This window comes from Elgaria multicarinata, chromosome 7 (assembly GCF_023053635.1).
Source record: "Elgaria multicarinata webbii isolate HBS135686 ecotype San Diego chromosome 7, rElgMul1.1.pri, whole genome shotgun sequence".
Classification (NCBI taxonomy): Eukaryota; Metazoa; Chordata; class Lepidosauria; order Squamata; family Anguidae; genus Elgaria; species Elgaria multicarinata.
Window position 1 is genome coordinate 94,062,241 of NC_086177.1, and position 27,215 is coordinate 94,089,455.

Here is a 27,215-nt window from a genome sequence, read left to right on the forward strand (position 1 = left end):
AATATTTTTTGCTTGAAGGATGAGGTAGGATTTAATGTCTGATTAAAAAAGCAAAGATAGGGAGAAACAGTGGTTTCCCTGCCAAACATAGGAGACTTAGGCCACAGCTAGACCTAAGGTTTATCCTGGGATCATCCAGGGTTCGCCCCTGCCTGAGCACTGGATCCCCTGTGTGTCACCTAGATGAACAGGTTTGACCCCTGGGCGATCCAGGGATAAACCTTAGGTCTAGCTATGGCCTTAGTGCTGGACCTACCATTGAACAGATTGAGGCAGCTACCTTGGGCAGTAGATTTGCTATGTCATGAAAGGATAGGAAACTGTTCAGTTATTTAATTTATTATTGTTGTATTTTATTGCCTGGAGAGCTGCTTGTGGGATTTTGTCGTCAGTTGCTGAAATAACTTGATCAGCCTTGAATACTATACAAGTAGGATACAAATTCTAGTTTTACACATTAGACTCAAGTGCATTCATCTCAACATGGGTCCAAGGGATCCAAAGCCCTGTGGAACTTTTTCTCCTACACAAAGTAGGAAATGAATCAACATTTTGCTTTGAGCAGGGCGTATGGCATTCATGTCACTGCAGTGAATCTTTCATTTGAGCCATCTGGTGTTTTTTACTACAGGTATATAGTTGCAAACAAGTCCCATAAAAGGGGAAAAAATGGAACTATGCAATAGACAACTGATTCTATGAGTAAGTTTCCTCTAATTTCAAGGACAACCACTTTTCCAAGAGTATTTAAAAATAATTAATACGTTCTGCTACAGATAAGTTTTTTACAGCTGTTCTGATAGCAACAGCTCTAGTCAGAACATTATATTGCAAGAACAAATGGTATTGTACATGGATTCAGCAGGCACAAGGACAAGTGCAAAGGCAGCTATTGAATCCAAGGGTGTGTGGTTGTGGTTGTTTGTTGTTTTGGTTTTTTTGACAGTTGTAAGATGAAATATCTATGAATCTCAAATACAAATACATAAGCCACACAGCTTATAATAAATTACAAAGAGATACATAAGCCACACAGCTTACAATAAATTACAAATTCACGGTTTATTTTTTGTTCTGTTTTGTTAAATTCACAATAAAATGGAGACTCCAGACTGACAAGATTAGGCACAGGTATCCGATTACACTTAGCATTTTTCTGTGCCTTGGAGAACACACTGTTTAGCTGTTCAGGGTACGATTTACCACCACAAGATAATTGTTTTCTACCACCTGAACAGTGAATTTGCAGTTTGAGCATTCCATTCTCTGCAGGCACTTAATATTAAACAATTTGAATTCAATTGTATTTTTTTAATCTAGTGTGCCACATAAAATTAATCCTTGGATTTGCTAATATAAACACTGTCATGATTCTTCCCCCTTTTTTTCTTTTCTTTTTTACTTCTGCTGTTTCCCTACCTAGGAACTTGTGTATTTTGCCCAAGGCAACAGGCAGGTCTGAGTTACATTCTTTATGTGTTCAGAAATGGAGGTCAGCCATTGCTCCTTTGTCCCAGAATGCTAGGTGTAACCTGAAAAAAACTACCAGTGACTAATTCACTTTCTTGCCCTTCACCCCCCTTTTTTAACCATCAAGCCTGAAAAAAACACAAAAGTTTGCACACATTTTTGTGTCATTTTGGTTTGTCCCAATAAAAGTTTTGCCTAACTGTCATATTTGGGGGTGGGATGGGTGTTCCCTCATATAATAATAATAATAATCATCATCATCATCATCATCATCATCATCATCATCATCATTATCATTATCATCATCATCTTATAATAAGTATTTCTCAAACTACCTTAGTAAAATTCCGATTTTCAGCACTTACACACATATGACCACCACCACTGTTCTGTTTCTGCTAGCTCTTTATCACACTATCTCCCAATATTGTGGCTCGTTGTTTCTCCAAAATAAATTTCCTCTTCCCCCAGAAAACACAAATTTAATTCAAATATTGACTTTCCTGCAAGGTTAATTAACTTGTATACTGAACAGTGTGGTCTAGCACATCCATGGTAAACTATCTTACCACCATCCATGTTGCTGTAATACTTTTATTAGCCAACCAAAAGAGTACCAAATAATAATAATAATAATAATAATAATAATAATAATAATAATAATAATAATAATATAAAAAATGGTTCAAGCTTTCAAGATCCCCAGATCTCAAAAGCTTTCACAATTTGTTTGCAGATATTTTGGGGTGATATTTTGGTTGCTACATGGATTTTGGACTTTTTTTTCATGGTCAACATGGTGACCTTTGCTTTCTCTTATCACCTTAGCTCAAGCAAAATAAAGCTTCACTCAGTTCCAAAGCAAAATATTGCACCTTAAACTTGATCCATCTAGTATTCACATCCAGAATCAATGTAGGTTGACAGACTTCGGCTTACTTAAATCTTACTGGAAACAACATCCACAGCTTTAACCTCCAATATATTCACTTAAAAGAGAAAGAAAGCCTTACCATTGAAATATATATATGCAAATCATATTGGCAGTCACATCTTTGTTTTACATGGATAGCCAGTAAAACCCAGGAATAGCTAGCGAAAGTGAGCTTCATCACAAATTAAGCTTTTAAATATTTTATGACTGTATTTTTATACGGAGTGTAAGTGCTTTTATGGCTTTGTTTTATAATAGCTATTTATTTTGATGAGTTTTTTTTATCACAAAGGTTTTTTTATTTGCCTTATTGTTGGCTAAAACTGTCACACTGTTATGTTTTATGTACCTCTATGAAATATCTTCTTTACTATGCAACTGGACTGTGATAAACTTATTTTAATAAGATGACTGATAGATAGATAGATAGATAGATCAAATCAAATCAAATCAAATGATAATAAATCTTTTCCTTTTTCTTCATTGGAATAAATAAGCAGTGATATTATAGTTCAGAAGAGTGCATGAAAACAAAAGAATCTGAACAGGTCAGCTAACGCACACACCCCATTTCATTCACAGTACATTTTCCACAATTGTACTCTGAAAGTTTCTATTTGCAATCATGACAGGGTAGCTCAAAATGAGTGCACAGTATGAATTAATGTTAGATATAATCTAGCTAAAGTGAAACACTTGTAGGTATCAGTGAAGTCAGCAGTACTTAGAAATGCTTCACTTTGGCTGGGGAATGATCTTTTATCTTACCTCTACAGATAGGAACGGGAAAATCCCAGGATGCTGTGTTGACTGAGTTGGCTATACAGGTGAGTTGGGGATGACCATCCAAGATGTATCCTGTCACACAGCTGTATCGGATTTTGTCACCAACATCAAATCTTGTTCCATATACGACACCTTTGGGTGGAACTCCAGGATTTCCACAAGAACTGCTCTGTAATTCTGTATAAGAAAACACACACATGAGTAATCATTATTACAAGTGGGATCGACAACAAAGTGTTTCAGTTTGGAGTGGTCCTATTCAGGGTTCCAGACATCCCCCTTCTTCCCTGGTTTTCCACTCCCCACAATGGTTAACTGGCATTTGGTTGCTGCTAAGCAGCTTAAATCATCATCATGTTGATTTGGCTCCCTCCCCACAGCACTTAGGAGGAGGAGGAGGAGGATTCCATCCCATATCCAAAGCTCTCTGGGCAGTTAAAAACAGTGAACATTAAAAAGAAATATACAAAATTTTAAACCATAAAAACCATAAAATACAAACAAAAACAAACAATATCCATTTTAAAACAACTAGTCTGGGGTCAGTTAAAAAACTCAGCATATGCTGTTAAATGCCTGGGAGAAGAGGAAGGTCTTGACCTGGTGCTGAAATGATAACAATGTTGGCGCCAGGCGAGCCTTGTTCTGGAGATCATTCCATAATTGAGGGGCCACCACTGAAAAAGCCCTCTCCCTGGTTGCAATCCTCTCCCTGGATTAAATCCTATAAACACTTAACTAGGAGTAGACATGGGTAGAATTATACTGTTAGGTTTTTTGTCTTAAAGGATTCCCCATGCCTTTTGTGTGTGTGGTTAGTTCAATGAAACTTGGAGTTCCCCTGAGGCTGATATCACCTTCTTGTGGGTGGATAGTGCTATTTTGGTTGTATGGGATCCATACTAGGAGAGTGAGTTTGCTGTGGTGTGTCTGTACATATAATGCAAAGTGGCATAATTTTCGACAGTGTTAAAAAATTGGTTTAACCAATCCAATAAACACAAATAAATCATGCAAACTCTGCCTTATAACTTCCATACAGGAATTCAGGGCAGCAATCAAGCAGACTTCACTCACCCTAGCTAAAGAAATTACAACATACTAGGGACTGTTATTGTACCAAAGAACTGCAAGAGAGAAATCAGAACCACTAGTACTGGAGATAGAAAAAAAGCTGCATATGTAGAATGATTAACCTTTTGAACTGTTTCTACAGCCAGAAAAATAAGGGTCAAAGAGGTACAAGTAATTAGTAGGTAATGATGGCATGCTCACTTTTTAAATAGTTATTTAGTTTGAAATGACCAACAAGCTAATTATGCTGAGAAGAAAACAAAACGAAAAGTAAGTTTAAGAAAAGATTGAATAGAATTATTTACTGAGTTCTTCAGGGCCATTTCAGTGATGAATGTGTAATTAAACATTAATATTTCATTTGTTTATTTATTTACTTAAAGTACTTGTTGGGTGTCTGATAAACACGTCTTATCCTAAACTCCAGACACGCACCTGAAGAATTTGTCGGTGGAAACTTACAACAGCTTTTCAGGCAATGGAACCAAAGTTATGGAATTCCTTCCGCCAAAGATGCCCCCTGGCACCAGCATTATTATCTTTGAGGTGGCAGGCAAAAAACATTTCATTCACTCAGGCATTTTAAGTACTGTTTCTTATCTATTACCTGCACTTTTTATTTGTGGCTTGTTTTAGTATGTTGTATTTTAAATTTTGTATCATTTTTATATTGTTCTAAATTATCCTGTAATCAATTATACTGAAGAGAGTTATAAAAATATTGTAAATAATGGCAGAGCAGTCTTAACAACCACCAGTGACCAGCTGAGGGGCATTATGACAGACTGGAAGTGCTGGAGCACAGCCACCTCAGAGACTTTTGATACACCCACAAAAAGAGCTGCGGGTGTACATGTGCAAACCCCTTCCCTTGCCCAATGTAGACCTGAATCAGACCCACAAATTAGGACAGCCTGGTGTGCATGTAGTAATGTTCCCTATAGTTTCCATGGGGCTATTAAAAAGGGGGGAACCCTACTGATAAGGAAATTTAAAAATTTAATTCAGAGGGCTGGCAGAGCTTTGGAATTAGGATTAGCCCTGTAACTAATAAGGGCTCATCTACACCAAGCAGGATATACCACTATGAGAGCGGTATATGAAAGGCAGGAGCCACACTACTGCTATATAGAGATATTGAAGTGCACTGACAACTGTCGGGCCCCATGACATATACCATATACTGCTTTCATACCACTTTCATAGTGTTGTGTCCTGCTTGGTGAAGATGTGTCATGGGCCCCAAAAGTTGTAAGTGCACTTCAGTACCACTATAAAGCAGTAGTGTAGATCCTGCAGTGCACTTCAATACCACTATAAAGCAGTAGTGTGGCTCCTGCCTTTTATATACCACTTTCATAGTGGAATATCCTGCTTGGTGTAGATGAGCCCGGTAAGTGTCAATGGGCCCCAACAGTTGTCAGTGCTCTTCAATACTGCTGTAAAGCAGTAGTGTGGCTCCTGCCTTTTACGTATATACCACTTTCACACCGCTTTCTAGGGATGTGCTCCGCTCCGATTAGGAGCGTAGAAGCAGTAGCGGATTGGCCTGCTCCGCCTTACCCAGAGGCGGAGTAGGAGCGGACCGTGGACCCCCTAGAAGCAAGGCGAAGAGAAGCGACCATTTTTCGGAGTTCCGAGTTCAGGCGGAGCGCTCCGGTCGCTATCTTGAAAACATTTCGCCATAGGATTGCATTGCGGCAAATAATCGCGCATAACTAGGTTGTTTTTGAAGCTATCGTTCTGGAAATTCTTGTGCTCAGAGAGTCGTGGATGGGGGTCATTTTGAGACCACTCTCACCTCTCTGCGTTGTCCGTGTCGTGTGCTATATTTTTTTGAAAATCGGGTCAACTGCGCGGCTCAAACGGCGTTTCGGCTTTTCGCCCATAGGATTGCATTGCGGAAAAGAATCGGGGATAACTGGGGGGGGTTAAGCTATCGTTCTGAAAATTCTTGTGCACAGAGAGTCGTGGATGGGGGTCATTTTGAGACTACTCTCAACTTTCTGCGTGCTGTGGTTCACGTGCAATATTTTGTTAAAAATTGGGGTTTGGGGTTTTTTTTATTTATTTTTTTATTTTTTTGGAAGCGATGACAGGCACATTCAACTCCCAATCCTGATGAGAATTGATCTCCTCAGAAAGCATCCTCCTCCAATCCCAGCGTTGGAGGGGGGACTAAGGCAGACCCACCCTGAGAACTTTCTGTTTTGTGTCTCTTTGTGGGTTGGCGTTCGTGGAGGGAACACTTACTTAGTTAGTGCTCCTGCTTTGGACTTTGGAGATAGATTAGGATAGGTTTAGTTTGGCGCGTGTGTGTGTTTGTTTGCTTCTTTCTGACTTATAGCTTAGTTTGCCCTGTGTTTTCCCCTTACTTTGATTTAATATAAACTTTATTTTTGAATTTTGGAGTGTGTGTTTGGGTTGGTTGGGTTGGTTGCCCCCCCTTCCCTGTATTAAAGCCTGACTGTTCTGCTTTTGTGAAAGCTTTCTTTTGAAAGCATACACACACTTTTTGTCCCATTTCCCTACATTTATATTCTTAAACATATTTTATTATATTCTTTTACATAGTCTATTAGTATATATTCTCATACATATTATATTAGTAGTATTCATATTTTGTTCTTCTTATAGTAGTGGTTGGTTCTTTTCCCACCTCCCCTCTCTTAAATCCTGATTGTGTTTCCTTCTATCTTCTATATACCAAAATATACCAAAAAAATTTGATTCTCTTTTTCTTCTCTGTGTAACTTGGACGGAGTGGGCTGCTTTTGTGCAGCCACAGATTGAGCATTTTGGGGAAAGCATACGCACACCATTTCCCTATTCTTAAACATATTATTATTATATTCTTTTACATAGTCTTAGTAGTCTATTAGTATATATTCTCATACATATTATTAGTAGTATTCATATTTTGTTCTTCTTATAGTAGTGGTTGTCCCATTTCTTGTCCCATTTCCCTACATTTATTAGTAATATTCTTAAACATATTATTATATTCTTTTAGATATTCTTAGTAGTATATATATATATATATATTAGTATATTCTCATACATATTAGTAGTAGTATATTTTATTCTTCTTGTCCCATTTCCCTACATTTAAACATATTATATTCTTCTTATACATATTCTTAGTAGTACCTTATACATAGTATTAGTAGTATTAATATTTTATTAGTCATCATGAAAAGAGGAAGCAGGCGTGCTGAAAGCAGCAAGGCTCAGGCTGCCAGCAGGCTGCCTCTCCTCCTGTGAAACTCAAACGGGCAACTCCTTGGCTGACTGCTCCAAAACAGAAGCAGGACAAGCAGCAGGCAGAGCCACTCTCTTCTGCAACTTGTGCCCGGCGTTCTCTTTTTGAGGGTGGGAATGGGAAAAGTGCCCGTTTGCAAGAGGCACGTGGCAGCAGTGCCATTAGAGGAGGAGGAGTATCCCCAACTCCTTCATTCTCCTTTCAGCCCATGAGCCTGCTGATGGACCTAGACGAGGTCCTCAGCACAGTGGAGGGGGGGGAGGAGGAGGAGGCGGTGGGCCTCCAGGATGTGGGGGCTGAGGAGGAGCAGCAGCAGGCCGAGGCTCTCTCCCCAGTCTCATCCCACACCCCTGTTTCTGTGGCAACACCAGAGAGCTCAGGCGGGCAATTGGTAGTGTCACCACGGAAACGAAAGACAAGCATCGTGTGGGACCACTTTGAGTTGGGAGCGGATCCCCGCTTTGCTGTCTGTCGCCACTGCAAACTCAGCCTAAGCAGGGGTTCATCGACAGGGCATTATGGAACCAGCAGCATGAAGATGCATCTTCATAGGCAGCACCAGGCGATCTTGCTGGGGAAAGAGGCGGGCAAGGCGACTGGTTCCAGGGGAAAGCCGAAGGCTGCTGCTGGCACTGCCACTCTAAGCTCTCCATCTCCCATCCCCACAAGGGTTAGGCAGGCAACCCTGCAGGACATGGGGTGGGGGAAGTATTGACCCACAAGATGGCGTTTTCCAATGCCCACCCAGGGTGCTACTGTGGTGGGGCATCTGCCGGGACTGACTCCTCCCCAATACTAGATCTATGACATGTCACTCTGCCTGCCCCTCTGCTAGCCTGTCCTCCTCGGTGACCGACTCGCTGGGATGGTTTGCGTTTGCAATGCGTGACTAACTGCAATGCTGGCTTAGAAACCAGCCATCACTTCCTTGTGCCCCCAGAAATGCCCGCAGCCTGCCTGCCTGCCTGCCCGCCTGCCCGCCTCCCCCAGGGTGCTGCTGTGGTGGGGCATCTGCCAGGACTGACTCCTCGCCTACTCTGCCTGCCTCTCTGCCCGCCTGGTGCCTGGTTTGCTCCCAATCGTCCTCCTCTGTGCCCCTCAAGGCGTAACTGCTGGCTTAGAAAGAAACAACCAGCCATCTTTGCCTCACTTGCTCCTTGCGCCCGCTTACGGGTTGGTTTGCTATGCGTTAGTGCTCAAGCCATCCTTGCGGCACTACAATGCATGCTGCCTGCCTGCCTGCCTGCCTGCTTTCCCTCCCTTCTCCCCTTCCCGCCTTGCAGGGATGGTGGATGTGTCTTGCTTTGACTCAGGGGAGAAGTCCTTCCTGCGCTCACTTAGACTTTATCAAGTTCAATAATCCCTTTTTCAAATGTGCAAGAAGATTTAGGGTTATCTCGTGGCATGTTGGGATTGCCTTGGAACTGGCCCCATTGAGCTGTCTGCAATTGCAACTTTAAATCCCTGACATACTGGAGTGTCCGAATTTCAAAAGTTCCCCTAACATCAGGGGATGATGGGATTGCCTTGAAACTTGGTGTCCATGGGGACACATGGGTAAGCTGTCATGGGACCAAAGGATAGGTTTCTAACGTGCAAATTGACGTAGTTGTAGAATGGGACTTGATTTGGGGTGAGTTAAAAAGTTTAAGCCGCGCCAAAAATCAGGGGATGATGGGATTGCCTTGAGTCTGGGCATGCATGTGGACACATGGATAAGCTATCATGGTGCCGAGTTTGAGGTTTCTAACATGCAAATTGACGGAGCTATCCCAAGGGGTGTGAATGGGATGCCCGATTTTCATAAATTCCCCAAAAATCAGGGGATGATGGGATTGCCTTGAAACTTGGCGTCCATGTGGACACGTGGATAAGCTATCATGGTGCCGACTTTGAGGTTTCAAACATGCAAATTGACGTAGTTGTAGAATGGGACAATTTGGGGTGAGTTAAGCCATGCCAAAAATCAGGGGATGATGGGATTTGCTTGCAACTTGGCGTGCATGTGGACACATGGATAAGCTCTCATGGTGCCGAGTTTGAGGTTTCTAACATGCAAATTGACGGAGCTATCCCAAGGGGTGTGAATGGGGTGCCCGATTTTCAAAAATTCGCCAAAAATCAGGGGATGATGGGATTTGCTTGAAACTTGGCGTGCATGTGGACACGTGGATAAGCTATCATGGTGCTGAGTTTGAGGTTTCTAACGTGCAAATTGACGGAGCTATCTAAAGGGGTGTGAATTAGGGTTATGGGTGGTGCGTTAGAGGGTAGAGCCGCGCCAAAAATCAGGGGATGATGGGATTTGCTTGCAACTTGGCGTGCATGTGGACACATGGATAAGCTGCCCTGGTGCCGAGTTTGAGGTTTCTAACATGCAAATTGACGGAGCTATCCCAAGGGGTGTGAATGGGGTGCCCAATTTTCAAAAATTCGCCAAAAATCAGGGGATGATGGGATTGCCTTGAAACTTGGCGTGTGTGTGTATACGCCCATGAGGTGTCATGGTGCCAAACATGAGTTTTCTAACTTCAACGGAAAAAAAGTTGTATACTTTTTTAGCTTTCAATGCAACCCTATGGGGGGCAAAAACGGAGCTCCGGAGCTCCGAGCGGAGCGGAGCGGAAGTGGGCGGAGCGGGGGCGGAGTGGAGCGACCCGCTCCGGAAAATGGCGGATCTGCAAGTGAAGCGGAGCGGGGGGTCCGTGCACACCCCTACCGCTTTCATAGTGGAATATCCTGCTTAGTGTAGATAAGCCCTAAGAGGCTCATCAGGCAGGGGGAAGGGATTGCATTTCCCTACCGTTGCTTTGCCTTCTGCTTCTGTCTCACAATAGGGAAAACAGCTTCCTCTTTCTCCACACAGGGAAGAAATGGAAAGCCAGCAATGACCACTTGGCCCATTCAGTGGGTGTTTTTTTATCATGCTGCTTCTCCTGCACACAACAGGAAATGGTGGCAGGTATCATGATAGTCCAAAAAATAGGATTTTCCAGGTCTTATTTTTTGATGGAAAAATGAATAGAATTAGTGGGAGATGAGCAGGAGGTGGATGGTGCCATCAAAAGGACCCATGAACGTCCATGAGTGGTCAGTGATGAGCATGCAATAAAACACTCTTTTGCTGATGCTCTAACTTAGACTGCAATGCTATATCATTACTTGATGGCCCTACAGGTGTGGACATAGTGGCTGGGGATTATGAGAGTTCTAGTCCACGCATATTTGGAGAGTGCCTGGTTGGGGAACTCTCAGTGGGGCTTTCTTCTCAGTCGATGTGAGTAGGATTGCACTCTTTGGTCAGATCTCCACCAAGCAGGATATTGCACTATGAAAGTGGTATGAAAGCAGTATATAAGAGGCAGGAGCTACACTACTGCTTTATAGCAGTATTGAAGTACACTGTCAACTGTTGGCACCCATGACACATACCATATACCACTTTCATACCAGTTTCATGCCGGTTTCATAGTACTATATCCTGCTTGGTGGACGTCTGGCCTTAGCTTAATAAACATCTTGGCTAGGGTTCAATGAACCGCATAACTCGTTCTATGTACAGGAAGGGGCTTTGGAATTGTTTCGTGTTTGTTTTTCTTCTCAAACAGAAGCTTCCTGCATCGCACATGAAAAAGTCCTTTTGACACCAAGGAAACTTTCAGAAGCAAGCAAGAGTCTGCTGTTTAAAGTTAATATCGATCAATCAGTCTTAGGCCATAGCTAGACCTAAGGTTTATCCCTGGATCATCCAGGGGTCAAACCTGTTCATCTAGGTGACACACAGGGGATCCGGTGCTCAGGCAGGGGCAAACCCTGGATGATCCCAGGATAAACCTTAGGTCTAGCTGTGGCCATACAGGGCACATCCAACTCCTTAATCACACCCAAAGTATCTCTTTGATCCTGGCCAATGTTAGTTGCTAACATTCCCTGCTTTTTCTCTCTTCAGATCATGCTCTCTGAAATAATATGTGTGCATGTTCGAGGTTCTGTCAGAATTGATTGCCATTGGATTTCTGGCTCTAATGGAAAGCGAGTGATGAAGCTGGTGCAATCATTTGGCACTGGTTCTGCAGAAGTCAGTGTAATAGGCTGGATCCCATTATCTGAATCTTGGCTCACAATGTTTAATTTTAATTCATTCTGTGGTTCCTCCCTGTTTTATTAAGGCTCTGTCAACATAATTGCCAATAAATTAAAAGAATTTACTTGTAAATTCAGAACACACCAGATTGTATAATCATTCACTCCTGCGAGATGGTGCATTATTAATTCCCATCCAGCCCCATGTACTCTGGACTCCACTGTTTCAGTAAGAACTTTTAAGTTGTCATCCTATACCCAGTTTCCTGGGAGGAAGCCCCATTGAGTGCAATAGGACTCACTTCTGAGTAGACCTATACAGGATTGTGCTGCTAAGCTGTAACCCTATGCCCACATGGGATCAATGGGACTTACTTTTGAGTAGACATGTATATATTTCTGTAACTTACAAATATTTTCACCCATAAAAGCAGAAAAATGTCCCGGGGGGGGGCAACATGCAGACCCCTCACCCTTTCTGTGTCCCTCCCTTGCCCACTGCATCACTGAATATGCCACCAAATTTTGGCAGCTTGGCAGCTTGGTTGTGGCAATTAGGAAAAATAGCAGTGTGGTAGTGATGAAAAGGGGCAGCTTTAAAGCAAAATATCCCCCTTTTTCCTATCACTAGCACCATACTGCTGAATTCTGGTGGCAAATCCTGGTGGCTACTTTTGGCTTTTAAAAAGTGGCTATTTGGTGCCATGGCCACATCAGTGGGAGCAGAGCAGGAGGCAGCTCCTGGTGAGGTCTGGGGGAGGCAATGACCCCGTTCAGAAGACACTTTAAACCATGGGTTTAACCATGGTGGTTAACCAAGAAAGACGGGCTGTGCAAAAAGCCACTTTTTAAAAGCAAAAAAGCAAAAAGCCTTATTCACCGTGGTTAAAGTTGTGGTTTAAGGTGTCTTCTGAATGGGGCCATTGTGTCTCACCTCACCCTGGAAGTTGCCCACTTCTGGCTATGAGTATTATACATAAACAAGATGGGGGAAATTACCATTGTTGCTTCTATTCCTTTAACTGTCAACTGTATGTGGTTTATATAATGTTTTATTAAAATGCATAGGTGCTGTGATAATATAATTAGCTAAAATTGGATGATACCTTTTTAAATTAAAAAAACCCTTGCTTTTATACTGAAATAGCAGCTATTGTTTGTATTTTGCTTCTTCAAACCATACACACCAGGTCTCCTTAGTGTTGATTTTATTAAACAACTTGAATGATAAAGAAAGTTCTCTTTCAAACTAAGCAGTTTTGCCTAATCATTATTTCCATAGATACAAAAAGACCAGATCTACTAAGCGCATAAGAACATAAAAAGACTGAGATGAAAGGTACATGTAATGCAGCATTCAGTTTCCAAAATTTGTACTGCGCTCTCTGGGAATCTTTCATCTGTCCAGGGTGGCAGTTTAGGCACAACAAGGGACAGTCAATGGGGACAGGGCAGTTTCAGCACCATGGCCAGCATCACAGGTACCAACCCAGGAGTCCTAAGGTGTTGAGGATCAGAGAGAGCTGACCTGCAACTAGAGTACTGAGAAGTTACCCAGCACTGTCTTAGAGCAATTTTATATCCAGGCCAGGAGAATCCGTCTAGAAGCTCCACATGTTCAAATGCTGTATTGGGTTTTCTGAAAGGGCTTGTCCTTTCCCTACATGGGTCACCATATAGACAGATATCTTTGGCCTAGTTCTGGGAATCCCTGGCCGAAGTTTATCTTGTCCTTCCAGGACCTCCTTCTTGTTTTTGTTTTTTATCTTAAAATTCCCAATGAGAATTGTATATACAACATTTATTTATTATTGTTACATTTATTTATTATTTGTTTTCTAAATGTCTTACTTTATTTTTCTCATCATTTTTAAAAGTCATTTTCTCATCTATTCATTTTTCTATACTTCTGCAATTCCACCATTGAAGGGGTGGTGGCGGCAACTGTATAATACGACCTGCAACATAATTTTCTTCTTTAACAATGGAAATATTTTCATCATGCCTGAGGTTGAATGTGGCAAACATCCAGTTAAATATAGGTGTCATCTGAAGTGTTTTAGCTGATCTATGACTTGCCTTTTTTATGGCTTAATCATGTAATGAATCTATTACGTAAGGGAACATATTATGAAAAAAATCAATATTGATGCCTTTTTGAGAAATTGAATGCTGTTTAAAATATTTTACTCGTTATTATACAGTAATCACCATTTGCTGACTAAATTCCTAATCATGCAACTATATTATAATGATTGTGTGTACCCCAACAGTTAGTATGCTTCTCTTTTAGCTCCAGTTCCTTCCCCTTTTGGCTTCCACATTCCTTGCCCTCTTGTTTATGATTAACAATAACGATGTCTGAATCAGTATATGCTAACCATAGTTTGCATCAGATGAGAGGCTAAAGACAGTGTCTGTTCTTGGTCAAGTCCAAAGTACAGTCAGCAGTAGTTATGGTTATACCTGCTCTTATAATGTCATGGTAAATCATGAGGTTCAGGCATCATTGTAAACCATAATTTCTACTTAGAGGAAAAAGGAGGAATTTCACACAGGGAGTGGTGATGGTGAGAGGAGTGAATAGCAAGGGGAGGAACTACAAACACATAGGGTGGTCCAATTGCCATTTCAGCAAATTGCCCTTTGAACCAGAACAATGTTACCAGGAAAAGTCAGTTTTGTTCTCATTGCCTTTTACAGTATGCCTATTACAGTAATCCACCCAAACCAAAACTATCTTGTAGTCTCACTAGTTCATATTGGCCCTCATCAATTAAATTTAGTTGCAAGTCTCAACTAAAGCCTTAGCTGATTAATCTACCAATTAAAGCAAGTAAATTTTGCAGCCCTACTTTTAAAATGAGAAGGAAGAGGTGGGTGGAAATGCAGACAACATGTCAGATTTGCATGATTTCTGTCCGAATAGAGGAAGGGAAAAAAGTAAATAAAAATGATATATATATATATATATATATATATGATACAATATATGGCATAGCATTAATATTCACAATTCTGATTCTAAACTGTCATTAAGAAGAGATACCCTATTTCTTGGATTCTAAGACACACTTTTTTCCCCATATAAACTTCTCTAAAAATGGGGTGCGTCTTAGAATCACGGGTGTGTCTTAGTTTTTTTTTCCTGTTGGTGGTACTGAAATTAGTGTGCGTCTTACAATCGATGGCGTCTTACAATCGAAGAAATACGGTAATACAAGTCACAACAAACTCCATGGCATGCACTGATCTCTGATAACTACCCCCATTCAGTGTTTCCATCCAGTATAGCGTAAACTTGTGAGAAGGGGAGAATGCTAGCACTACCACCTCCAATGCTGGATGCAAGAGGCTGTCCTCTTCAGAAAGCTGCCTGTCCTCCATTGTGTCATGGATGACAGAAATGGTGATGAAAGGGGATGAGGCTAATTTGCTTCCCCTCCTCTCAGATTTCATTTACGCCGGATGAGAATGTTGGAACAGGGCTTATATAGTTGCATTAAGTATCCTTTTTAAATAGAAGTAGATTTAGGGCATATCTACACGTAAGGGTGTAGAGGGGGGAGGATCACAGACTTACCTGCTTCCGTGATCCTCCCCAAGCATCTTGACGGCTGCGTGACACCCCGGAAGGGAAGAGGGACGTCTTGGCTGCCATTTTTTTTTAATAAAGATGAGCTGGTCACACAATTGCACCCCAGCACCTGTAAGTTTTAAATAACAACAACCCTTTAAACTGTCCCCCCCAGTCACCTCCAATAGGCATGGACTGCCCCTGCACAGCTCTGTGCCCATTTTAGGAACCCCGCTACTTGCGGGGAGAAAGGGAGACGCTGGGAGAGGGCACCCCACTGCCCATGGTCCTTGGTATGGTCCCAGGACCTCAGGCAAAATCAGGATAACTGAGGTCTCAGTTATTGCGGGAAAATGAAGGGGTCATCCCTGCTTGCCTCCGGGTTCCCCTGTCTGTCATTTGGATGCACAAGGATGATATAGGGATGACCCCTGGATAAAAGTATGGTATAGACATGCCCTAAGCGTGATTTCTAAATGTACTACAAACAAGCTTATTAAAGAATACATTTATCATCTTTTAAAACTGAATCCCTGATCTTCTACTAAACACGTTGAGCAAAACCTTATTTTTAATAAATTTTTAAATTTATTTAACCCTATGAAATAAATCAGCTATCAAAATCTCAGACCTATTAGTAATTACTTTAGAGAAGCTATATAAAGGAGGACGTGTTTTAGATGAACTTTATTCCCCCCCATTAAGTCATAAAACACTGTATAAAAAAACAATCTTGATGTGAATGTACTATGACTGCATCAAGATTCTTTTTGTACAGAGTTCTTTTCATGTGTACATGAACATTGATTTTTGCAGTGTTCTGTCAGTTAATATGTGCACATACTGGGTGAGGGACTGGGATAATATGGAAATGAACTGTATAGTGCAGCCACACCCTAAATCACATGGCAACAAATACAAAAGCTTTATCTGATTTAACAAACTTTGTGTTTGTTCTTAAAAATATTAATTCCCACAACTAATTAGAATGAAGAAAATGAGATGAGCTAGTGCTTTTTTTTACCAATTACTTTTCACCTGAGATACAATACTGAGCCCCAAGCACAAATAATTAGACTCAATCCATTAATTAAAGGTGTTTGTAGAGAGACTTTGAACGTACTGTAAATTCTAATTGCATCTAGCAGATGTAGTAATTTATCCCCCAAAAACTCATCAATCCATCCTCTTACTTCATTAGACACTACACACAGTAAAAGCATGACTAGTACTGAAAGCATAATTTTTATCCCTCCCAGCCCATAAATTATGTTTTAATAAGCTTTGATATTGCATGTTCCAGGAATGCTGTCCTTTAAGAAAGTCAAGAGGCTGATCTGTATTGTGCATTATAGCCAGGTCCCCAACTGCTGTTTCAGATTTCCCTTAATCATAGAATAGTAGAGTTGGAAGGGGTCTATAAGGCCATCAAGTCCAACCCCCTCCTCAATGCAGGAATCCACATTAAAGCATCCCTGACAGATGGCTATCCAGCTGCATTTTAAATGCCTCTACTGTGGGAGAGCCCACGACCTCCCTAGGTTATTGGTTCCATTGTTGTACTGCTCGAACAGTCAGGAAGTCTTTCCTGATGTCCAGCCAGAATCTGGCTTCCTGTAATTTGAGCCCATTATTCCATGTCCTGCACTCTGGGATGATCAAGAACAGATCCTAGCCCTCCTAGGTGTGATAACCTTTCAAGTATTTGAAGAGTGCTATCATGTCTCTCCTCAGTCTTCTCTTCTCAAGATAAACATACCCAGTTCTTTCAGTCTCTCCTTATAGAGCTTTGTTTCACTTAAGTAATCTTTCACTTATGCTGAGGAACATTTTTTTTTTAAAAAAATACTTCTTCCTTAAACAGACAACTGCCATGCTAAAACACTAACTCCTTTTGACATTACACGGCATTCCAAAGTCATTTGCAAAAAGAAGAGGTGTGGAGTCTACTGTTTGAGACACACATGGTCAGCTGTCAGCTTTCTGCATCTGATATATTTAAATAGTTGTTGATTGTTCTTAGCATTTTTAGTAATATGCTTCTAAAATTCCTTTTCCCACTTCTCATATTTCAGCTTACATTTTTTCCCCCAGAGATTGTGTTCCTTTTTGTTCCCCTCATTTCACTTCCAGCCCCCTTCCCTTTTAATATATGCCTTGATTCTGTTGGTTAACCATGCTGGCATCTTTGTGGACTTCATGACACGTTTTCTTGTCCATTATAGATATTCCATTGTGGTTTCAAGCAGAGCAGAACCGAATTATTCACCTTCTCTCTTTTTCAGGACTTTCAGAGGCTGGGGAGGGAGGGGGCAAAATGCGCAAGCAAAGCCTTCTCTCACTTTCAAGGTGATGGTGAAATCTAGTATGTTTTGGTAGGGGTGAGGGTCTTGCCCTTAAGTCAAGATGGCAGAACCTACTTAACACCTCTCTTCTTCTCTTTAACAGAACAAGTATTCCTGCCAGGTCAAGCTGCAGCAGATCTGTAAGCACAGCCAGCCCTGTTCTTCGTGTTTATAAAATGATGCCATGATGTATCATGGGACATTTTATGGGAAATGAAATCATGGAGGAACATTTCATAGGAATGAAGAACAGGACATACTGTTCATTGCATCTCCTCTGCTGCTCTTTAAAAGCACTTGGAAAACATATCTGGATAAAGAGAGATTGAGAGCGTGTGAGAGGTGTGTATGTGTTTCATAGAACCATAGAATATTAGAGATGGAAGGGGCCTATAAGGCTATCGAGTCCAACCCCCTGCTCAGTGCACGAATCCACCACAAAGCATCCCTGACAGATGGTTGTCCAGTTGCCTCTTGGATGCCTCTAGTGACATTCATTATTCTCTACTATCTTATTGGATGACCACCCCATCTTCAACAACAATTAGGAGAATTCAGTGCACTCACCCCAAGGTCAGTAAAAATGCTTCCCCCACATTCATGGCAGATAAACAGCCCTGTAAGGGAGGGCCTCATGTGGCGCAGAGCGGTAAAGCAGCAGTTTCTGCAGCTGAAACTCTCCCCACGGCCTGAGTTCAATGCCAGCGGAAGCTAGTTTCAGGCAGCCGGCTCGGGTCGACTCAGCCTTCCATCCTCCCAAGGTCGGTAAAATGAGTACCCAGTTAGCTGGGGGAAAGGTAATCACGGCCAGGGAAGGCAACAGCAAACCACCCCGCTATAAGGCCTGCCAAGAAAATGTCAGCGAAAGCTGGCGTCCCTCCAAGAGTCAGTAATGACTCAGTGGTTGCACGAGAGGTTCCTTTCCTTTCTAAGGGAGGGTACTAACGGGCTTGACACATGTTTTAGATAACCTCCAAGCGCTTTGGAGAGGTTGGATCCCCTTGTCCCATCTTTTCAACTCCCCCCACCCCCAGTAAGATTGGAATTGCTCTTTTAGGGTGCAACATCATGCATATTTAGACAGAAAAAAACTCCTAGGGCTCCATCACATGTAATTTCTTCTTGCTTTGTCTCAGCGTTTTTTTTACTTCTGATGCATAAGCGTGTCAAGCTTATGGTCCCTTCCACCTGAATATGCTGCTCTTTTGCTTGTTTGCTCTTCTACTCCATCCCACCCCTTCTCTTTCTCCCTCCAGTTCATTGGTTGCTCCTTCCCCCTCTTTAAGAAGACATATCAACCAGACTGCATTTCTGCCTGGCAAAAATGGAATGATCCTTTAGTCTGGCTCTTTGGGGGCACCGAGGGAGTACAATCCTGTCTCTCCAGAGATTAGGGTGTTGCACAATTTTAAAAAATGCTTTCGAGCCTGGGATCCAAGGTTTCCGTTTTATATTGAGGCTTGGAGGTGGCTGCTGGGAGACGTCACTTTTTCCTACCAGGACCTGATGCAATCCATTCAACCCAACAGCAAGATTTCTGCCATAGCACACGTCCCCAACAAATGAAAACATGAGAGTGCAGCACTACATGGAGGCTTAAGAGCACATTAAATGTGCTTAGGGAAAATAATCCAGACTTCAGGCATTCTAGGAAAAGACAGAAAGGGCTGGGGAAGAGGTGGGATGTCAGCAGTACAGGCACGGTGTCATGTAAGTATCGTGCTGCAAATCCACACACCAGGCATGGTGTGCAAATCCACACATCAGGCATTGCTGGTGTGATGGAGCTCCTACAACTCCCACCATTTCCCACCCAGCTTGCAGATGTAGGACAGTTTTCCATCTAAAAATGCACAGGATTGCACCATTACAGCCTTAATTTTACAAGAATCAGGTAACTTTGGCCCAATAAAGTCTTTCCCTTTGCAGGGCCATATAGATATGCACTAAACACAAGGTTAATTTCAGGCCCCAATTTGGTGATTCAGAAAATGATTTGACTTGGACGAATTCATAGGACACAGCCACCTTGTTCAACTTGGGCCTAAACCCTATGTGAGATTTGGAAATCTGAAGCCATGTGCCTTTTATCCGAGGGTAGTCCTTACAGTTTTGAGGTGGCTAAAAATAGGTCTCCTAACTTCTCCTATTATTTGGTGGTCAATTTGTATGAAAACAGAAACCATTGTAGATGTGTCCTTTGGTAAAAACAACAAAAAAAAACAGCACATGCAGAATTACAGAAAGATAGGTACAGAGTCTTTTGTGCTCAGTACAATCAAAATTTATTATGGGAACCTTCCCCAATGTGGTGTGCTCCAGTTATTTTTGATTGCAAATACCAGCATTCTGACAATTGACCATGCTGGCTAGAATTATGGGAGCTGTAGTCCAAGACATCTGGAGGGCACCACATTGATGAAGGCAGGTTTAGGTGGTAGTCTGAACCGGACAGTAATGCCCAGTCCTTCACAAGTACTATGATTCCAGAAATCACAGTTGGGTGTTCCATGGTGAAACTGTCTCTATGACAAAATCTATCTGCGTGTAGATTTTAATATATCAAGAGAAAGTTTTATAGCCTAGCCTTTGTGAAGAATAAAAATATGATTTTTACCCAACCATAGCTTTAAAAAAACTCCTCTCATCTAGAGTATTGTGTTCAGTTCTGGGTTCTACAATTCAAGAAGTACGCAGACAAGCTGCAGCGTGTTCAGAGGAGGGCAACCAGGATGATCAGGGGTCTGGAAACAAAGCCCTATGAAGAGAGACTGAAAGAACTGGGCATGTTTAGCCTGGAGAAGAGAAGATTGAGGGGAGACGTGATAGCACTCTTCAAATACTTAAAAGGTTGTCACATAGAGGAGGGCCAGGATCACTTCTCGATCCTCCCAGAGTGCAGGACACGGAATAACGGGCTCAAGTTAAAGGAAGCCAGATTCCAGCTGAACATCAGGAAAAACTTCCTGACTGTTAGAGCAGTACAACAATGGAATCAGTTACCTAGGGAGGTGGTGGGCTCTCCCACACTAGAGGCCTTCAAGAGGCAGCTGGACAAGCATCTGTCGGGGATGCTTTAGGGTGGATTCCTGCATTGAGCAGTGGGTTGGACTCGAATGGCCTTGTAGGCCCCTTCCAACTCTGCTATTCTATGATTCTATATTGTAACCTGCTAGTGCATGTAATCTGTTTTTATGCTTTTAAATTTTGTATATTTGTTTTTAACGTTCTGTGTTTTAATCTTTGTAAACCGCCCAGAGTGCTTCGACTATGGGGCGATATATAGATGTAATAAATAAATAAATAAATTTTAAAAGTGCCTATCAGTCACCCGAGTTCCTTGACAGGTGAGCCCTCTTGACTCGATGAGATGGCCTCCACGCTATCTCATCGATGGCCTCAACCCTGGCCTCCACGCATTCCACCTAACTTGAGCATATCTTTTCAATGGGCATGACGGGACCCCCTGTAGGGCTCTTTCAAAACAGCTGGGAAGTTCCAGATTGTGCACAAAAAATGCATGTGAGATCATGATAGCACTCTTCGAATACTTAAAAGGTTGTTACACAGAGGAGGGCCAGGATCTCTTCTCAATCATCCCAGAGTGCAGGACATGGAATAATGGGCTGAAGTTACAGGAAGCCAGATTCCAGCTGGACATCAGGAAAAACTTCCTGACTGTTAGAGCTGTACGACAATGGAACCAGTTACCTAGGGAGGTTGTGGGCTCTCCCACCCTAGAGGCCTTCAAGAGGCAGCTGGACAACCATCTGTCAGGGATGCTTTAGTGTGGATTCCTGCATTGAGCAGGGGGTTGGACTCGATGGCCTTGTAGGCCCCTTCCAACTCTGCTATTCTATGATTTTATGATTCTACTGTATGCAATTCTGCATAGATTTGGAGAATTAGCATATTCATTGTTTATTTTGGACCTCAACAAGATCTTTTCCCTAAACATTTCAAGTGAAAGTCAAGAATGTACAACTCGTCCTATCTTCTACTATGCAGTAATAAAACTCGGAGGGCAAATCACTCATAAAACGTTTCCGGCATGCTTTTGCATTTCTTATTCCATTGTCGTTCTGCATGGAGAACTCTTGTTAACGTCAGTGGGAGTTTTGAGTTAAAACTTAGAGTAAAATATGCTCCAGAGAGTTCTCCTTAACCGAGATGGGCAAATGTTCTTAGAACATTTAATTAGCAAAATCCCCCTATTTGTAAATATTAATTAAAACCATTCAAATTAAATACCTCTCACAATTATACTTTGAGATGGAAACTATGAACAGAGAAAGTGTTTTATGCATGTTAGGATCAAGGTTAGCAGGAACACAAATTAATTTCTAACAGTCGTGTGTGTTTGGGATCTACAATTCTGGCTACTGTCAAGATCCCATCTCTTTTATACACAGGACTGCTCAAGCAAGGGAAAAACAGCATGGAACTATTTTTATTTATTTATTTGAAAGTTAAACATAGGGATATAGGATAATTTCAGTTTTGCTCACAAAACATGTGAGGGTTTATCTTATGTCTTTAAACTAAGGCAGGATATGACACTTTGAAAACGGTTTGAAATGGTTTGAAAATTGTATATATATGAAGTGTGTCCTGAGCCCCAACAGTTGTCACTGCTTTTATAAACCATTTTAAAGCAGTAGTGTAGATCCTGCCTAAAATACAGAATGAGATGCTATAAAATCTGTTGTCTTGCTGCTGCTGTCGATGACAGTGTCTGTTGATAATTGGTATTGTTCGTTTTTTACATTGGAGAAATATATATTTTCTAGAGTGCATCTCTTCCCTTTGTATAGCCAATACCACAAAAATGTAAATATAGACTTTAGTTTCCATAGTATTTTTTAATCCAAGATGTTTGATAAACTAAAAGGATCAAAGGAAAACAATATGGTCTGGGTACAGGATGTGGAAGTGTGAAGAAAGGGACGGAACCAGAAAGAAAATCTATAGTGTTAAATAAGAAGGTTCAAAACACTGTTTCTTCCTTCTGCTTCTTGCCCTTAATTGATGCTTCTAAATTCAGTGGCATTACTCTATTTAAATTGTCATAGTTACTTCACTGGAGCTCTCTACTGTTCAATTAAGAAACTACGTTTCATACAGCTTTGCCTGTTTCCTCATGATTCACAGAGTTTTCCCTGTTTGCATAATTTAACACTACAACATTTTACAGAGGGAAATAGAGAGATGCATCTTACACTCCTATTCTCATAACAACTGTTAAGAATTCAAATTTCTTTTTGTTACCTAGCAGTCTGTAAGTTTCCATTTCGCAAAGCTGATGGTGCACATAGTGCTAAACCACCTGTGTGTGTGTGTGTGTGCGCGCATTATCTCATGAGGTCTTTAGCCTCGTCAGAACAAGGCCCAGTTAATTGGACTGCGTGATCTCAGCAGCATTTCTGTGCGATCCCTCCCCTCTCTTTAGGGCCCTTACAGTTGCCAGGGGCTTGGGCATATAGCCAATAGCTGGCCACTATCTTCATCTAACCTTTACTTCGAACTCTAGGTTAGGGTGACCATATTTGGGAAACCAAAAAAGAGGACACCTAGTGTGTGTGTGGGGAAGCAGCTTTCTGAGTCCTGCAGAAAGTACGTTATTCCCCCGCCACCTTAAAGAACCCGATTGGAGTGGAGGAGGGGAAAGGATTTCATTCTGCATCACCACCATCCACTCCAAGTGGGGCCTTTTCTATAATGTCCACGAATGACCCACTTTCCCCTTTAAGACCTCAATTGGAGCTCGGGGTGGGGGAATGATGTGCCTCAAGAAAGCATGTCATTCCTTCCTGCCATGCTAATGGCAGCCTTAAAGGGGAAGGTGTGTCATTCCAGGACATTATTGAAAATTATAGAAAATCCCCCCTGACACCATGGAAAGAACAAAAACCAGGACAAATCCGGGGAAATCCTGACAGTTGGTCACCCTACTCTAGGTATCACCATTTGGCCCTGTCATAATTGGAAGAGATATGCTTAGGTATAGACAGGTTTAGGTAGCTTTATTACTTTTGTCTTGATGTACTGTTTCCAAACATTACTCTAGTTCATGTGTGTCTTTTATTCACCTTTCCCCTTCAACAATTAACTCACTACCTCTTATAGCTGGTTCTGTGTGCTTCATTCTAGATTGCCTCAGTACTAAATCCAGAGCCTCTTTGGCCATTTCTACACCTCCCTTTTTTACCAGGATCGTCCCTGGATCATTCCTGTGCATCTATTCCAAATGCCACACAGGGGATCCCTGGAGCAGGCAGAGACGATCCCTCCATTTTCCTGGGATTAACACTTAGGTGTAGAAAGGGCCCTCAGGTAATCCTAGTTTAAGGTTTCAGATCTAAGCCATAGAAACAAAGGGTTCTATTTTTTACCTCTATTTCGTAAGCCTTAGGAGTGTCTAGGAAGATCTGAGAGTCCTGTGGTTCAGGCTGAGTTGGATGTAAGGGGGTTTGGGGGTTGGAAGCCTACCTTGATGGGTTGGTGTTCAGCCTGAGCTACCTTTTGCTCTGCCTACATTGCTGACAACTGTCTTCTTCCCTCATATCAAGGATCACTGTCCAGTTTCTTGCCCCATGCATGTTGCTGAAGGTATCTGTTGTATGGTGTATTCACGAACTACTCCATTCTGTTTTAAAAGCCAAGAATGTGTCCATTCTTTATATTAAAATCATGTCAGGAAATAAACCAATACTGGGTCCTACCATCTGTTATCAGTGGTTCAGAAGTAGCCTCATAAGCATGTGAAATTGAAAGCTGCACACTGTGTGGCAACTTAATATTCGTGCACAAGCATTTCTTGGTAAACAGGGACAGTTGGAGCATACATTTACTTGGTTTTCCTATACAAATTATCAAGGCAGGTTGATTAACTGAGATGAATACTCTGAGGTACTGGGTCTGTGTGCATGTTTGTGTGTCAGAGGCCAGATCTATATCAAACAGGATATAGCCCCATGAAAACGGTTTGAAAACGGTATATGGAATGTGTCATGGGCCCCAGCAGTTATCAGTACACTTCAATACCATTATAAATCAGTACTGTAGCTCCTGCCAGAGAAGCAGCAGCATTTTTAAAAAAGAAAAAAAGTAGCTTCAACCCATCAAAATATACCCACAGAATATACTCACAGAATTATTTTGGAGGCATGAACACAAAAATAACTCTCGTACTTTCCTTCTGTGCTTGCAACATGGGTGGCATCTTTATTTATAGAAGTAAAATAATGCCTTATGCTGTCTTCTGAAATGCCAGCTTCAGCATTAAGTAAGTTTAATCATCGCCCACGCTAAGTGTTCAGCTCCTTCCTAAAGGACCAGAACTCTTTACAGATGATTTCCATGTTGAATGTTTGCCAATGTAACTCTGCCTCATGTACAAGGCTGAGCACGTTCAGAATGTATTTATAAAATCTTGAACTGCTTTTCTATTAAAATGCTCAAACTTCTGCACAAATTTGTAAAATAAACAAACAAAAAGCTAACACAGCAATGCATTAAGGTAAACAAGAAAGTAGCAGCAGCAAAGATTATAATTACATTTTAACGATGTTTAAAATGTAATTATAATCGAGAATTCAAAGACTTCAACATTGGTCAAGGATTTAAAAAGTAGAAGGTTTAAAAAAGGTCCTGTTAAATAAGAATGCTTTATAAACCTCATGCCAGAACGAGTAAGGAAAGAATTCTGGCATATCTCTCAGGGCAATTAATTCTACAGGATGAATGCAAGAATGGAGAAAGCACCATGGCCTCTCAGCAAATGAAGTGATGCAAAGCACAGCTTCATTTGCTGAACAGAAAAAGTGGGAAGACAGACATAGGAGAAAGAATGAAGGAAGGATCAGGCAGTGTATGGGCATGTCTACACCAGCCCTATATCCTGGGATCGTCCTGGGATCGTTCCTGTGCATCCAAATGCCACACAGGGGATCCCGGGAGCAGGCAGGGATGATTCCTCCATTTCCTTGGGATAACCCTTAGGTGTAGAAAGGGCCAAAGTGTGTGTGTAACCTGATGAATGAACCAGACCTGCTCTCCAGCATATATTTCAGGATGGAGAAGTGAATTGGTGTGACTATTTCTGTAAGACAATATCTCCTTAACTGCTTGTTGTTCTACTGACACAAGTGTATTTATTCATTTATTTTATTTATTCATTTATTTCATTTTTATACTGCCCATCAGCCGAAGCTCTCTGGGCAGTGCACAATAAAAAACTGTAAAATACAACAGGTATAAATTTAAAACATAAAAAGTTAAAAAGGAAATACAAAAACAGGTACATTAAAAACCAGGGAAAGCCTGTGTAAAAAGGTATGTCTTCAGGAGGCATTTAAAAGATATTATGTTTCCTGCCTCCTGAACCGTACGAGTGTATTGAAATCCACAAATCCACACTTGTATAAGAATTGCAAAACCACATCTCACCTTTTCACAATCATTCTCCTGCCTGTACATACTACATTTATCAATTCATTTCAGGACTAGGGACAACCCTATCATTAGAAAGAGTAAGGTAGCCTCAGGTGGAAGATGCTGAGAGGTCTGAGGTGGTGGCAAATGTAGAGGGGACAGAACGGTATGTGCCATACAGTCCGCCCTGAGTCCCCTAAACTAGCCCACTACCCTCAGGTGCAGCAGGGAATGCCGCACCATTACTAGTGTTTTAGTAAAGTTCAACTGTCAGTCTGGTTGAATTTTATATGGAGTGAAAGGAGGCACCGTCTTCTCTTTCACTTCTGGCTATGAAACGCCGCATCAGAGAAGTGTAAAAGAAACAAAATGGTGGCCACCAAGAGCAGGTGTCCATGTTTGTTTTGCTGCCAGGCATCCAAAAAATAAATAAATTAAAACAACACCCAACAATTAATGTGACTAAGAAAATAAAACATTTACAAAGAAATGGGCACAAAATGGACTAGGCTTTCTGTAATGAAAATGAGTGGAATCCCCAAATGTGTGTGTGTCATGCTTTTAAGTAAAATATTATCACCAACAATCGTATTCCCAAAAAAATTACATTACATCATTATAAGTTGGCACTCAGCCCTAGTCCTGCCTCTTCTTTTCCTCTCTTTTACCTGTTTCAGTACTCTTTCACATGTGTCGCTGTTATTGAATCTCAAACCAGATAAAGGACTGAAGCAGCCGGCAACCTCTCTAGCTTTTCATTCACCGTTTAGTGGAAATCATTCATTTCAATAATGTCTAAAAGGATGTTCGCATTATAAATATTCAGCCACTGTTGTCACTTAATATTAGCTATTAAAATTATGTATGCTGTGGTTCTTAATTGAGCTTAACCACTGACAATTCTACAGTTTTAATTATACGGCCCTCATGTCTCCCTTGTGTATGGTGAAATTTAAGTAACTTGATAGTTCTGATTTTGCACTAAGTGCTTATATATCAACATTCTAACTGAGAAAGGCCATGGGTAATCAAATAAGATAGGTAGATGATAGGTAGACAGGCAGATAGTTAGACAGATAGTGACTAAGCAAATATTTACTAAGGCTATTAACTTCAGATGATATTTAATTCTGTGCAGAGGGCCAACAGAGGAATTTCCTCACTGGCTTTATACATCAAATCTACTCCTCAAAGGACAAGAAACCTTATTAAAAGAATAAGCATAATTAGCTAACCACTCAGTTTCAACCT

General features: G+C 41.4%; 1 protein-coding gene across 1 annotated transcript in view; it reads right to left on the minus strand.

The window, feature by feature from the left end:
- Window positions 1-27,215, minus strand: part of CSMD3 (CUB and Sushi multiple domains 3) — a 787,235-nt gene that overhangs the window by 550,995 nt on the left and 209,025 nt on the right. Inside the window, exon 4 of the mRNA XM_063131067.1 lies at window positions 3,173-3,367. Within this exon, the coding sequence (XP_062987137.1) occupies window positions 3,173-3,367 (195 nt within the window). The remainder of the gene's footprint in view (window positions 1-3,172; window positions 3,368-27,215) is intronic.